The sequence below is a fragment of the Gigantopelta aegis genome, chromosome 6 (genome assembly GCF_016097555.1).
Source record: "Gigantopelta aegis isolate Gae_Host chromosome 6, Gae_host_genome, whole genome shotgun sequence".
Classification (NCBI taxonomy): Eukaryota; Metazoa; Mollusca; class Gastropoda; order Neomphalida; family Peltospiridae; genus Gigantopelta; species Gigantopelta aegis.
Window position 1 is genome coordinate 63,988,656 of NC_054704.1, and position 16,704 is coordinate 64,005,359.

General features: G+C 36.8%; 1 protein-coding gene across 1 annotated transcript in view; it reads right to left on the bottom strand.

Annotated features, from left to right (window-relative positions):
* Positions 1 to 337: 337 nt before the first annotated feature.
* Positions 338 to 16,704, bottom strand: part of LOC121374666 (sushi domain-containing protein 2-like) — a 50,887-nt gene continuing 34,520 nt past the window's right edge. The window contains exons 14-18 of the mRNA XM_041501776.1: positions 14,419 to 14,551; positions 12,695 to 12,940; positions 10,327 to 10,515; positions 7,614 to 7,749; positions 338 to 1,890 (exon numbers count right to left, since the gene is read on the bottom strand). Of these exons, the coding sequence (XP_041357710.1) occupies positions 1,815 to 1,890; positions 7,614 to 7,749; positions 10,327 to 10,515; positions 12,695 to 12,940; positions 14,419 to 14,551 (780 nt within the window). The 3' untranslated portion in view covers positions 338 to 1,814. The remainder of the gene's footprint in view (positions 1,891 to 7,613; positions 7,750 to 10,326; positions 10,516 to 12,694; positions 12,941 to 14,418; positions 14,552 to 16,704) is intronic.

Consider the following 16,704-nt stretch of genomic DNA (forward strand, 5'->3'; position numbering starts at 1 on the left):
AGTGTTTCCGCTAAAAAGGGGATTTAAAGGAACATTCCTGGGTTTGCTGCAATTTTTTAAGACGTTATCGACTAACGGAGACATTTTAACGATTGTAATTACATATGAAATATATTTTTCTGCATAAAATATTAGTGGCTGTATATTAAACGTGTTTCTGATCGTTTTATTATTTGTATTAGGTTAAATTTCATTTTATTTCCTAAAATATAATTTTTTCGTACGTACGAAATTATCTGAAGAGAAAATCCAGTTTGGGCTTCTTACAAATATTAAGACGATCAGAAACACGTGGAATACACAGACACTGATATTCTAAACAAGAAAATATATTTAATATGTAAGTTTAATTATAAGAATATTGTATTAGTCGGAAACATCTTATAATGCAGCAAACTCAGGAATGTCTCTTAAATACATTTATGTGACCTAGATTAATGTCTACTTCTTGGGGTATCTAAGATATGGATGGAGTGCCATGGGAAGAAAACGAAAAGAAAACACGTGAACGATCTGTTCTCCATGGGTAAATAATACTAATAATTAAAAGGTTTTAAAAACACCTTGCACGGCTATATTAACTATGTTTTGATGTTTGGTTAAAATCTCTATGGCGATTAAAGGAGTACCGCTGGTTAAGTCCGAATAATGCAGTACCACTGGTTTAGTCTGAATAAGGCAGTGTCACTGGTTTAATCTGAATAATGCTGTACCGCTCGTTCAGTCTGAATAATGCAGTACAGCTGGTTCAGTCTGAATAATGCAGTACCGCTCGTTCAGTCTGAATAATGCATTACCGCTCGTTCAGTCTGAATAATGCAGTACCGCTAGTTCAGTCTGAATAATGCAGTACCGCTGGTTTAGTCTGAATAATTCAGTACCACTGGTTTAGTCTGAATAACGCAGTACTGCTGGTTTTAGTCTGAATAATTCAGTACCCTGGTTTAGTTTGAATAATGTAGTACCGCTGGTTTAGTTTGAATAATGCAGTACCCTGGTTTAGTTTGAATAATGCATTACCGCTGGTTTAGTTTGAATAATGCAGTACCGCTGGTTTAGTCTGAATAATGTTGTACCGCTGGTTTAGTTTGAATAATGCAGTACCGCTGGTTTAGTCTGAATAATGTTGTACTGCTGGTTTAGTTTGAATAATGTTGTACCGCTGGTTTAGTTTGAATAATGCAGTACCGCTGGTTTAGTCTGAATAATGTTGTACTGCTGGTTTAGTTTGAATAATGCAGTACCGCTGGTTTAGTCTGAATAATGTTGTACTGCTGGTTTAGTTTGAATAATGTTGTACCGCTGGTTTAGTCTGAATAATGATGTACCGCTGATTTAGTCTGAATAATGTTGTACCGCTGGTTTAGTCTGAATAATGTTGTACCGCTGCTTTAGTCTGAATAATTTTGTACCGCTGGTTTAGGCCAAAAAAACTACAAAGTCGGTCTCTGGTCACACCAAAGTTCCAGAATTCTTCTTTTTTAAAAAGCATGGATTGCACAGAAAAGGTGGATATATTTGATATCAAAATAAGGGACATATTTAAACTGCAATCAGAATGCACGTCCTAGTTCATGCGCGATGGCATTTTGACTCTAAATGCGGTTTTACGTTATAGCAAGAAAAAAACGGGGGAAAAACCCGTCATAAAGCGGGAAATTAAAAAAAAAGTTAAAGCGTGAGGGTCAAAATCGACGCGCGCGCTGACCAGAGACCAGAAATTTATTTTGTTAGGTCTTAGTCTGAATAATGCAGTGCCGCTGGTTTAGTCTGAATCATGAATAGTACGACTGGTTTAGTCAGAGTAATGCCCATCAGTCGGTATCTGCTGCTCGCTTTTCTAGGTCACTCATCATGGCGTCTGCTTCTCCATGCTCGGATTCCCGCTTACTGTAAAAACAAATTATAACAGTGCTACTAAAGAATAATTCACTTGAGTAAATCATATAAAACATTGCAGTAATGTTTAGTAATATTATATATAATGACAACTTAGTTTTCACCTTCATACTCTGCTCACTGTAAATTTAATCATAATAGTGACATCAGTTAATAATACCAAGTGAATAACATGCAATCATTCTTTTATATCTTTGTGGACAAAATAACTCGGAAACATGTTTCAAATGTTTAAAGAAAACGACTCACTAACAATCACTATACTTTCAACAATAAAATAGAATTACCTTAGCTGACCAATTAGTATGTTTGTTCAGTTGGAACAGTAAGGATATTTATAACTATCTGTGTAAGATGCAATGCCTTCTACTGATTCGAAGTTTCAGGATACTATAATGAAACTATGTTACAATGATAAAGGTTGACGATTAGAGTATTGTTTGTTTTACTATTACATTCAGACCAATTTTCTAGAGAGAAAATATTCAGATGCCATAAAAGAAAGAAAAACCTTTGGAATGTTCATCGTCTAGTTCTGTTGTATGAAAGTCCAGACAGACAGCAGATGGAAAACATTATTATTTAATTCATATAACTCGTGGCCGACTAGTAGTCATCTGACATAGTTATAACAAAATATTAAATAGTACAGCGATTCTGAAGAATCTTACTCGTGGTTGACTAGTAGTAATCTGACGCGGTGATATCAAAACATTAAATAAAATATTGATTCAGAAGAATCTCACTCGTGGTTGACTAGTAGTCTTCTCACGCAGTTATAACAAAACATTAAATAGTACAGTGATTCAGAAGAATCCCACTCGTAGTTGACTAGTAGTCATTTGACACAGTTGTAACAAAACATTAAATAGTACAGTGATTCAGAAGAATCTCACTCGAAGTTGACTAGTAGTCATTTGACACAGTTGTAACAAAACATTAAATAGTACAGTGATTCAGACGAATTTCACTCGTGGTCGACTAGTAGTCATTTGACACAGTTGTAACAAAACATTAAATAGTACAGTGATTCAGAAGAATCTCACTCGTGGTCCACTAGTAGTCATTTGACACAGTTATAAGAAAACATTAAATAGTACAGCGATTCAGAAGAATCTCACTCGTGGTCGACTAGTAGTCATTTGACACAGTTATAAGAAAACATTAAATAGTACAGTGATTCTGAAGAATCTCACTCGTAGTTGACTAGTAGTCATTTGACACGGTGATATCAAAACATTAAATAGTACAGCAATTCAGAAGAATCTCACTCGTGGTCGACTAGTAGTCATTTGACACAGTTTTAAGAAAACATTAAATAGTACAGTGATTCTGAAGAATCTCACTCGTAGTTGACTAGTAGTCATTTGACGCGGTGATATCAAAACATTAAATAGTACAGCGATTCAGACGAATCTCACTCGTGGTCGACTAGTAGTCATTTGACACAGTTATAACAAAACATTAAATAGTACAGCAATTCAGAAGAATCTCACTCGTGGTCGACTAGTAGTCATTTGACACAGTTTTAAGAAAACATTAAATAGTACAGTGATTCTGAAGAATCTCACTCGTAGTTGACTAGTAGTCATTTGACGCGGTGATATCAAAACATTAAATAGTACAGCGATTCAGACGAATCTCACTCGTGGTCGACTAGTAGTCATTTGACACAGTTATAACAAAACATTAAATAGTACAGCGATTCAGAAGAATCTCACTCGTAGTTAACTAGTAGTCATTTGACACAGTTATAACAAAACATTAAATAAAATATTGATTCAGAAGAATCTCACTTGTCCAAGTCAGATGTGTACAACAAGTAATATTTTTAGTATATTAACATAGGTTTCAATTAAATGTTTGCTAAAATAGTTCAAAATACTTTTTGACCACATATCTCAGAGGTTAAGGTGTCTACAGTAATTCTTATTAATACAAAGAGTTTCTTTTAAGGTTAAATATTCGAACCTATATTGTATTGTATTTACAATAAGGCCATTGGAAAACTAAACACACAAAATTATTTGATGCTGACACTTCAGATAACCCCAGTCTTGAAAATTAATTTCTTATGCCGAAAATATGTACTTTTAACATACACATGTCAAAATCTATTATTATTTTCCAAGAACAGAATGTTCATTCTCAAAATGTCCATGTGATTGACAACGGCATCTTAAATGTTATGGAGAACTCGAGAATTAATGGGTACCTGCACATGATATACTAAGACTACAATGCATCAAAAACATTCATTCATGAACATAAATTTTAATTAACATGTCAATGTGCTTACAGTGGTCTGATTTGATGTGCCAATCAAAACATACACACACGCACAAATATATATATATATATATATATATATATATATATATATATATATATATATATATATATATATATATATATATATATATATATATATGTATGTATGTATGTATGTATGTATGTATATGTGTGTAATAGTAGTATGTATTGTGGTTTAATTCAGTTTTTATCAACACAAGTAATGTTTACAAACACACAAAACTGATATTGGAATTAAAAATGTTAGTAGCATAGAATTTTAGACGTCATATATATATATATATATATATATATATATATATATATATATATATATATATATATATATGTGTGTATGTGTATGTGTGTGTGTGTGTGTGTCTGTGTGTGTTGTGTGTGTGTGTATGTGTGTGTGTGCGCGCGCGTATGTAGTCTGTTAGGTAGATATGTCAGCTGTATAATTATAATATTGAATATGCATATATATGTATATGGTGCAGGGCCTAATATCTGTAGGTATTCTGTTTTCGTGGGTGCCGTAGAAATAACGACTTCTCACAAAATAATGTGTTTTGCTTAATTTTCATTGTAAAACTAAAACTGAAAGGCGTAACTTTCTTGTTGAATTTTTTTTTATAAATGCATTTCAAACAGGTACAGTATGATATAAATGATTACTGGTATACACTTGAATATTTACACTAAGTGCCAGGGTGTGATTGCTTTTTAGTGGAAAAAACAATTAGATCTAATGTACGAACATTTTATTTCTCATTTTGTTTTATTTTAGCCGTATTTAGTCTATATATTTATATTTATAGTCCTGTTTTATAAACTGGAATAAACAAGTATATGTTAATAATCACACTATTTATTTTATTGCAGTCACGTAGGACATCTATTGACGAACAACTTCTGCTTTCACGTTTCGTATCCTGGTCCACAATCTATCTGTAGTGTTTTGTTTATCGACATTATAGCTATACAAAAACACATTTTTAACAAATAAGAATTAAATACTAAAAGCACTGAATAACATTTAATTTAATAATTCTGCTGGGGAGATCTCGATCTATTAGTTCCAGGTCTGATGTTTTATAAGCACGGGTCCAGTTCTTGGTGATGGACTAAAATATAACTCACAACTTCGTTAGGACTATTTATGGATCATCTACTTGCAAACTGTTTACCGATTCACCATAATTTTAAATTTTATTAATGGATTGTGCAAATAAAGGATAAAATGTCCACACTTCAAGGTTATTAAAGCTTTCTATGTCATTATAGAAACAATAGCGTGCATATTTACATCCACAAAAAAAAAAAAATTTGATGATACACTGTATACATGAACTGCACACATGTCTATCATATTGAATGATTAACTATGATTAGTCAACTGGTCCGTGTGTGTGTGTGTGTGTGTGTGTGTGTGTGTGTGTGTGTGTGTGTGTGTGTGAAGTATGTATGTGTACATATGATGTGTGTATGCTGTATATTCTAAGTAAGGTGCTTCGTAAAGTCTGACCGGCCTCGGTGGCGTCGTGGTTAGGCCATCGGTCTACAGGCTGGTAGGTACTGGGTTCGGATGCCAGTCGAGGCATGGGATTTTTAATCCAAATACCGACTCCAAACCCTGAGTGAGTGCTCCGCAAGGCTCAATGGATAGGTGTAAACCACTTGCACCGACCAGTGATCCATAACTGATTCAACAAAGGCCATGGTTTGTGCTATCCTGCCTAATCGGAAAGAGTAGCCTATGTAGTGGCGACAGCGGGTTTCCTCTAAAAAATCTGTGTGGTCCTTAACCATATGTCTGACGCCATATAACCGTAAATAAAATGTGATGAGTGCGTCGTTAAATAAAACATTTCTTTCTTTCGTTAAGTCTGTGTGTGTCTCTTTGTGTTTGTGTATGCGCGCGCGCTTGCGTGTGTGTGTGTGTGTGTGTGTGTGTGTGTGTGTGTGTTTCGTATAGAGTGTTTCGTATATTTTAAGTAAAGTGCTTCGTGATTAGGCTAATATAAACTGCAATATATGTATATGAAGCCATATATTCACAATTGTTCATGAAAAGAACAAGAGCTAGAAAAAACAACTAGAACCCGGGTTATAATGCATCTTATAGATCAGTATATACATAAAGACGTATGTGTATGTTAATAAGCGTGATATGTTATAGTTATAGCTCCAAGTACATACTATTAAAAACATTACATACATCTCAAAGGTGTTGCGTTGCTGAAAAATTGACAACATCAGATGAACGGTACCACAACATAGACTGTACATGAATCGTGTGTGTTTTCATTAGTATAATAGTAGATTTTGAGTTAAATAACTTATAAAAGTATATAAAACAATTCAAATCATTCCTTTATTTTTATGTTTTTATACTGTTTTTCAGAAACAGATAAATGGCCATTAAGGTAATTCAGTAAGATTTTTAAAAAAATTACTGAACAACAAATAATAGCTGTCATTTCATTTCTTTTGTATCCCACTGCCTCATTCCTTTATCTCCTTCTGATTTCAACCTCATTACTCGCTGATCTCGTCCTGTTCTTCGACCTTTTTTTCTGTCCACATCACAGTCCTTGTCTTTAAACCCGCGACATGTGCTTGTCTTTTGTATCCATCTGTGCAACACATCTGTGTGCAATTCCCATCAGCTGACCACTTCGTGGTGTCTTGTGGTTACTCATGGTGTTGTTAACAGGCAGGTCAGGTCATGTCATAGGGTTTAACGTGCACATTCAGAACAAGCTGTTGTAGCGCACGCCTGTCATGGGCGCAGGTGTCGACCCGGGCCGGCTCCTCCGTCCTGGACAGGAAATGGGTTGGGGTGGGTGGGAGGAGGAGACCGCCCACGCTGGCAAGTGCAAGAAAGCACCAGCAGCCCGTGCAATCACCTATTATACTCCCGTACTACCGGCTATCGTAATATCGTGGGTTGAAGTAGAAGGCGTGAAGCACCCGTGGAGGAAGTTAAGATAGCTGGGTGGTGGCTTGGACAGCTCAGAAGAGAGAGTCCGGGGAAAATTGACAGACCAGGGCCAAGTAAAATGTTTACTATTTCTTTACTCTATTAAAATTATATATATATTTTGTAACGGTTATTAAAAGAGTAACTTACAAAAAGCAAATTACTGCTAAATTTCAAAATAAGAATTGAACTGAAGGATTGGTACAGAATTAAAATATTTACCAATACGAATAACGAATGTAGCCACGTATGTTATGAACTATGTTGATCACTTACCCTTCGCCCTGAGACTAAATATTTACCAATACGAATAACGAATGTAGCCATGTATGTTATGAACTATGTTGATCACTTACCCTTCGCCCTGAGACTAAATATTTACCAATACGAATAACGAATGTAGCCACGTATGTTATGAACTATGTTGATCACTTACCCTTCGCCCTGAGACTTTTCATCCTTGTTTCTTTTTATGTAGAGCACAACGGCAACGGCAAAGCCTATACCAAGCAGAACTACAACAGCGACTACTATGCCAGCAATCATTCCATTGCTGAGTGCTTTAGTTGAGGCTGAAATAAAAGTAAAATAAAATCAGAAAGAATAGCAGAGTTGCTAATAAGTTCTTTTCTTGTAAGTGATAATATAAAGTCGAAATAAGATATTCCAATAACTTTGGTAAGTCTGATATTCTTGGAGTATCAAGCATCTAGAATACAAAACTGAAGCTAGTTTTAGTCATTCTGAAGGTAAACCAGACGATAATGAAACCAGTTTTAGCAAATCATTCTGAAGGTAGAACAGATGACGATGAAACAGTTTAGTAATATTCTGAAGGTAACAGATGATGAAACCAGTTTTAGTAACTCATTCTGAAGTATGTGATATGAACCAGTTTTAGTAAATCATTTGAAGGTAGCCCTGATGACGATGAAACCAGTTTTTAAATCATTCTGAAGTAAACAGGTGCAACGAAAGCCTATTTAGTCAATCATTCTGACTAAAACAGGTGATGATGAAACCAGTTTTAGTAAATCATTCTGAAGGTAAACAGGTGGTGATGAAACCAGTTTTAGTAAATCATTCTGAAGGTAAACAGGTGATGATGAAACCAGTTTTAGTAAATCATTCTGAAGGTAAACAGGTGATGATGAAACCAGTTTTAGTAAATCATTCTGAAGTATAAACAGGTGATGATGAAACCAGTTTTAGTAAATCATTCTGAAAGTAAACAGGTGATGATGAAACCAGTTTTAGTAAATCATTCTGAAGGTAGAACAGATGATGATGAAACCAGTTTTAGTAAATCATTCTGAAGGTAAACAGGTGATGATGAAACCAGTTTTAGTAACTCATTCTGAAGGTAAAACAGGTGATGATGAAACCAGTTTTAGTAAATCATTCTGAAGGTAGAACAGATGACGATGAAACAGTTTTAGTAAATCATTCTGAAGGTAAACAGATGATGATGAAACCAGTTTTAGTAAATCATTCTGAAGGTAAACAGGTGATGATGAAACCAGTTTTAGCAAATCATTCTGAAGGTAGAACAGATGACGATGAAACAGTTTTAGTAAATCATTCTGATGGTAAACAGGTGATGATGAAACCAGTTTTAGCAAATCATTCTGAAGGTAAAACAGGTGATGATGAAACCAGTTTTAGTAAAATCATTCTGAAAGTAAACAGGTGATGATGAAACCAGTTTTAGTAAATCATTCTGAAAGTAAACAGGTGATGATGAAACCAGTTTTAGTAAAATCATTCTGAAGGTAAACAGGTGATGATGAAACCAGTTTTAGCAAATCATTCTGAAGGTAAAACAGGTGATGATGAAACCAGTTTTAGTAAATCATTCTGAAAGTAAATGAAGATGATGAAACCAGTTTTAGTAACTCATTCTGAAGGTAAACAGGTGATGATGAAACCAGTTTTAGTAAATCATTCTGAAGGTAAACAGGTGATGATGAAACCAGTTTTAGTAAATCATTCTGAAGGTAAAACAGGTGATGATGAAACCAGTTTTAGTAAATCATTCTGAAAGTAAACAGGTGATGATGAAACCAGTTTTAGTAAATCATTCTGAAGGTAAACAGGTGATGATGAAACCAGTTTTAGTAAATCTTTCTGAAAGTAAATGAAGATGATGAAACCAGTTTTAGTAAATCATTCTGAAGGAAAACAGGTGATGATGAAACCAGTTTTAGTAAATCATTCTGAAGGTAAACAGGTGATGATGAAACCAGTTTTAGTAAATCATTCTGAAGGTAAACAGGTGATGATGAAACCAGTTTTAGTAAATCATTCTGAAAGTAAACAGGTGATGATGAAACCCGTTTTAGTAAATCATTCTGAAGGTAAACAGGTGATGATGAAACCAGCTTTAGTAAATCATTCTGAAGGTAAAACAGGTGATGATGAAACCAGTTTTAGTAAATCATTCTGAAAGTAAACAGGTGATGATGAAACCAGTTTTAGTAAATCATTCTGAAAGTAAATGAAGATGATGAAACCAGTTTTAGTAAATCATTCTGAAGGAAAACAGGTGATGATGAAACCAGTTTTAGTAAATCATTCTGAAGGTAAACAGGTGATGATGAAACCAGTTTTAGTAAATCATTCTGAAGGTAAACAGGTGATGATGAAACCAGTTTTAGTAAATCATTCTGAAAGTAAACAGGTGATGATTAAACCAGTTTTAGTAAATCATTCTGAAAGTAAATAGGTGAAGAATGCAGGTTCGGAACTATTGAATGTCTGCATTAGATCTGAAACGGGCTTTCTGTTTTTATTTATGTCCAAATAGTGTTTGTTCCATTGCATGCAAGTACTTAGCCTAAAATAACTTGAGGGGGAGGGGCCAGGAAAAAGAATTAAAACATAGTAATTCAGGTTGACAAAAGAGCCCTTTTAGACTCATAAAGGCAGTTTTTCCTATTGTCTGGGGATTGCTCCCCTTTTCCCCTTCTTCGCTAGATATGACTTGCATTGTTTTAGGATACAAATAATTCGAATATTCTTAGGGGGGGGGGGGGGGGGTCTAAATATACTAACTAAAAAGTCACAAATGATAATAAAATAATGGAATATTTCCTTTTTCATATTCCATATTAATACGGGTAATTACTAATTAAAGCTCATTTCTATACCTGTACAGTGACCTTTCACATCCGGTGACCAGACAAGGTTCCCTCCGTCATCTTTTATGCATGTGTGAGTTGCTTCCCCTTCGACTGTGCCGCCATTACGACATCCCATGACAACGACTGTGCTGCCGCGGCTGTAGTTGTAGTTGTCCTTTATACTTCTAGGAACATCCAGCAAACCACAGACCTCGGCTGATGAAAAGAGAAAATAAGCATACAGCCAGTCCTTCCATCAACACAACGTTCAGTATTCCTTGACAATTAAATTTCAGAATGCTGCGCTCGTTGGCTGTGCAAATAGATGTCGTGGTTAAGCCATCGGGCATAAGGCTGATAGGTACATCGTTCGCAGATCTGTACCGGCTCCCACCCAGAGCAAGTTTTAACGACTCAATGGGAAGGTCTAAGACCATTACACCCTCTTCTCTCTCACTAAATACTAACTAATACCTAACCCTCTTTCCAGGACAGACAGCTGAGGTGTGTGTGCCCAGGACAGCGTGCTTGAAACGTAATTGGATATAAGCATGAAAATAGGTTGAACTGAAATAAATGATGGGTATTGTTTTTAAATAATAATGACAGACAAACAGTTAGTTTATTAAAATATCACCTCATTACCACAGAATAACGTTTAGCATATACAAATGTACATTACAAGCAATATAAATTATAAAATTGTAATGAGCTACTCTATACTGAGTTATGAGAGACTATTCGCTGAAAGTATCTAAAAGTCATTAATATAATAACGTTTTCAAGTACATGTATACAGATTATTGAAAACATACATGACTACGGTTTCATTTTTGAAAGTTTCATTAATTTAGACTATAATAACGCCTATTTAATCTGTAAGATGACTTCATCAATCCGCCGTAAGATCATATTAGATAGCAAATAGCATCTAAACAATTTGAATTATTATCATCCTTCTATATGACTGGGTTTTTCTCTTCGTTTTATTTTCTTGGTTTATTTCTTTCTCCTTTAGCGTGGGAAGGAAATGTTTTATTTGATAACATATTCAACACATTTTATTTACGGTTATATGGCGTCGGACATATGGTTAAGGACCACACAGGTATTGAGAGACTGGATACCCGCTGTCGCCACTTCATGGGCTACTCTTTTCGATTAGCAGCAAGGGATCTTTTATATGCATCATCCCTCAAAGAGGAAAACACATACCACGGCCTTTGATATACCAGTCGTGGTGCACTGGCTGCCTTTAGCAAGGGCATCAATCGATGGGGATGAGGGGGCACGTATCCACCCCACCCCCACCCCCTCCACACACACACACTTTTCAACTTGGGGACAGCATAAGAAATGTCCGCCAAACCACCACACACATTTTTTCAGAAGAAACAAATATTTGCTTATTTATGTTATGTTTTGTTTTAAGCAATATTTATTGACGTTCGTATCATTCCCCACCACTTTTAAAACCGGATCGACGCCAATGTTCTTTAGTACCACATTTGTGTTTCTATGTCTGATGTAATACAGAGTTTGTTTTGAAGTGTTTGTCAACTCTCCAAATGGCAGACATCTTGACATTCACTAGGCTTTTGTAGACTGTTGTTCCACGTTTCACTATTTTGTCTCTGTTTGCTTAAAGCTGAAGTGATTCACTTGTGACAGGTCCGTACTCTGCTTAAAGGTTGCGGGTAATGAACAAAAACAAATCAGGACACAGTAATACAGGGTCTTTTATTTTGCAACTAGACCAAAACGGTTCTTTTCAACTAAACATGGAACTGTTATTCTTCGGGATTGGGTGGATTCCTCCTGCCCACCGCATTATACGCGTACAGTCAGGTGTGGGAATCTAATCTACATACAGCTGCATGTATTGTCAAACATGGGCGGGATGTAGCCCAATGGTAAAGCGCTCGCTTGATTCGCGGTCGGTCTGGGATTGATCCCCGTTTGTGGGCCCGTTGGGCTATTTCTCGTTCCAGCCAGTGCACCACAACTGGTAAATCAAAGGCCATCTGTCTGTGGGATGGTTAGAGCGGGTTTATCCAAGTAGTACATGTAGCACGTGCTACGGGCTTCTGCGCATCAGGAGGCCCCGTGGTGATGTGTGCATTTATTTTCCCCAGATCATTTTTCCCCTCTCCCCGAGTGGGTTGCAAAGTATAAATCCTGGGAAAGGGGAACCGCTGTTATTTGTTCTACAGGCCCCGTAGATCATTAAAACAACCCTGGGAATGGTGTATATAAAAGATCATTTGCTACTGACGAAAAAATGTAGCGGGTTTCCTCTCTAAGACTATATGTAAAAATTACCAAATGTTGACATTCAATAGCCAATGTGCTCTAGTGATGTCGTTAAAAACAATTATTGTCAAACAATAGCTACCTGGCTGTTGAAACGTTCGCAATGCGTCAAACCACTGTGATGATTTGATGGTTGCCTCTGCGGTCCGCTTGTCTCCGGTGACCAAGTAATCAAATCTACACTGGGTGTTGTCACCGCACAGCACGTGCACGTCGTGCTCGCTGAAAGAAGCACCGGGAGGTATTGACGGAGACGAGAAAGTGGGAACAAACTGCGAATCTACAGACACAGCTTTCTGGAACAAGGATTCCTCTTTATGGACAGCCCCTGAAATAATGAAGACAAAATAGACTTATACATTTAAAAGAATTTCAGATACACGTGGGAGTGAGGGTTCTTAGGTTGTTTGCACAGGCACGGCGGAGCAGGGGGACTGGGGGAGCTCTACCCGTCTCCCCCACCCCAAATAATTCCGAATAATAAATATTCTTGGTAGTAAATCTTAAGGCAGAGATGAATTTTACTTGTAGAAAGCAGGAAATTGCATTTCAGGACATCTAGTTTTAAAACGTTTACGGCGGAGCATACCCGCAAACCCACTAGGAACTTTGCTTTGCACCTTCGATCTCAGTCAGCCCCACTTATGTTTACATGCTTCCCCCGTGCCTGTTGCGGGTTTGTTACACGGAGACACGGTGTACAGATCTTTGTGTCCTACTATAAGTGAGTCCGCTGGGAAATATCTCCTCTGAATATTATATCCAGAAATATATAAGGTACTCCAGAATGTTGATTCTACATCTGAAACTAACCCCATTCTAAACCCAAACCTTAATGTCAAATTGAACTAATAATCTGACGAGGAGGAGGAAAACTCTATTAGGGTGTATACTACCAAATCAAATCCCATAGACGACAATAGTAACATATGTGGCTAAAACTCCTACCTGCAACGTATCAACCGACATAAACGCCACGGATATAAATACTACCACTCCTCACCCTTAAAGTGAATCACAAAAAAGTGGGCGTCAAGCTGCTCATTTCTGAGATAACGGGTAGCGTCTATGACTACCCTAGTTCCGCACACAATTTGAGTACTTTTTTTTACAGGTACCCCATACATGTTCCAAGCACAAGGCTATTTGACACAGTGGTACTAGATGAAATAAAATTGCATACATTTTTAGCCCAGATGAAAGTAATTTTTTTTACAACCAACACACTCACATTTATAACCAATCACAGGACTTGTGGTGTTCACTTCTCTATCAAAAGTTCGGTGCACCTCGAACTTTGACCCAGCCGGAAGTTATTTGGTTTAGTACTACCATTAACGTGCCCATATCGCACAAGAGGTTCTGGCACGCCCATCAACGAGTCCGGTCTCTGTTTTCACCAGGGACCTGACTCGGGTCGGTAATAACTTGAATCCAACATTTTGGCCACAATGCCAGGAACATATCAGGCCACCAAATAAACTATAATAAGAGAGCGGTTGGAGAGACAAGGACTGTGATGTAGTGGTGGACAGCGAAAGAAGTTGAAAGATAGGAGGATCTGCTAGATCGGGAAGAAATGAGATGGAAGTCAAAGGAGAGAAAACAAAGGCGGCAGTGGGATTAAAAAAAACCTATAATATAATAGTTTTATCGTAAACATACTACATTTGCCATTTTAGTTTCATTAATATATCAAAGCTAGGCCAGATATGAAATTTATAGCGTCCATGTTCATAACATGAATGATCCTACATACAATGTGTGTGTGTGCTCACTGCCAGTCTTACAGAACATTGTACATACATGTTAACCCAAATCGCCGGTAAATATCTCCAGGTGGCGCTGATACAGAAACCGTGCTTCCGTCGGCTGCAGTGAAATAATTGCTCTTGTCCATCCAGGTTCCAAGCAGACCACCAGATGGCGTTCTTAGATTCTGTTTCCAGGAAGGAAAAAACAATAACGAAAAAAAGTAAGAAAAACATTGCTATTTATGTTTTTAACAAGTTCACTGATATTCATTATAATATCATGCTAAAGTGGAATAATTGGAGAATATATCCTGATTTATGTTTAGATATTCTGACGTGCAGTAGCCAGTGTTAAACTGTTGTTCGCAAACTCCGCAAATGTCAGCTTGAATTTGGCAAATATATTGCATTTCTAAAATATGAAGAAAAAAAGTTAATTAGAAGATTGCATACCTTTCGTAGACATAACCGCTATATGACTGTTCAGCCAAAAAAAAGCTAGGATTGGCTATATATATTGTTAAAGTTAATTCGCAAAAATGCTAATAAGTTATGATTCAGCTAACATCTTGAGACGCTAACATATTTCCTTGGAGAAGGTGGCAATCTTTGAAATAGCAATGACAAAATAACATTAACATAACATTCGAGTCTTTAAAAGACGTACATCTGTAATACTGCAATTCAGTTAGCTTTGATGGTGAAGAACATTGGTGGGGAACATACCTAGAAATTGATGGGTTGGATCTGGTTGTTACTCTTCTTCGTGTTTAATTTTACTACCAAGGACTATAACGCTAGTTGCATCATGCTCTTTGTAACTCACACAGGAAAATACGAATGGAAAATGCCAGCTATTGGTATCATTTCAATTACAATATTCCATCAATTCATTCTTTATATGTTGCTGGTAAGTTAAATATAATGTGTACCTCATACTGTAGTGACAGGTTAACATATATATACAATAACAATAATATGTATTTTAAACATTGATGGTAAGTTAACTAACATTTATCTTATACTGTGGTGATAAGTCAACTATAACATTTATCTTATACTGGGGTGGTAAGTCAGCTGTAACGTGTATCTTATACTGTGGTGGTGAGTCAAATGTAACGTGTACCTTATACTGTGGTGGTAAGTCAACTGTAACGCGCACCTTATACTGTGGTGTAAGTCAACTGTAATGCGTACCTTATACTGGGGTGGTAAGTCAGCTGTAACGTGTATCTTATACTGTGGTGGTGAGTTAACTGTAACATGTACCTTATACTGTGGTGGTGAGTTAACTGTAACATGTACCGTATACTGTGGGTGTGAGTCAACTGTAACGTGTACCTCATACTGTGGTGGTAAGTCAACTGTAATGCGTACCTCATACTATGGTGGTAAGTCAACTGTAACGTGTACCTCATACTGTGGTGGTAAGTCAACTGTAACGTGTACCTACTGTGGCGGTAAGTCAACTGTAACGTGTACCTCATACTGTGGTGGTAAGTCAACTGTAACATGTACCTTATACTGTGGTGGTAAGTTAACTGTAACGTGTAACTTATACTGTGGTGGTAAGTCAACTGTAACGTGTACCTTATACTGTGGTGGTAAGTCAAATGTAACGTGTACCTTATACTGTGGTGGTAAGTCAACTGTAACGCGCACCTTATACTGTGGTGTAAGTCAACTGTAATGCGTACCTTATACTGGGGTGGTAAGTCAGCTGTAACGTGTACCTTATACTGTGGTGGTAAGTCAACTGTAACGTGTACCGTGTACCTTATACTGTGGCGGTAAGTTAACTGTGACGTGTACCTTATACTGTGGTGTAAGTCAACTGTAACGTGTACCTTATACTGTGGTGGTAAGTCAACTGTAACGTGTACCTTATACTGTGGCAGTAAGTCAACTGTAACATGTACCTACTGTGGCGGTAAGTCAACTGTAACGTGTACCTTATACTGTGGTGGTAAGTCAACTGTAATGCGTACCTCATACTATGGTGGTAAGTCAACTGTAACGTGTACCTCATACTGTGGTGGTAAGTCAACTGTAACGTGTACCTACTGTGGCGGTAAGTCAACTGTAACGTGTACCTTATACTGTGGTGGTAAGTCAACTGTAACGTGTACCTTATACTGTGGTGGTAAGTTAACTGTAACGTGTACCTTATACTGTGGTGGTAAGTCAACTGTAACGTGTACCTTATACTATGGTGGTAAGTCAACTGTAACGTGTACCTCATACTGTGGTGATAAGTCAACTGTAGTGTGTACCTTATACTGTGGTGGTAAGTTATCTGTAGCGTGTACCTTATACTGTGGTGGTAAGTCAACTGTAA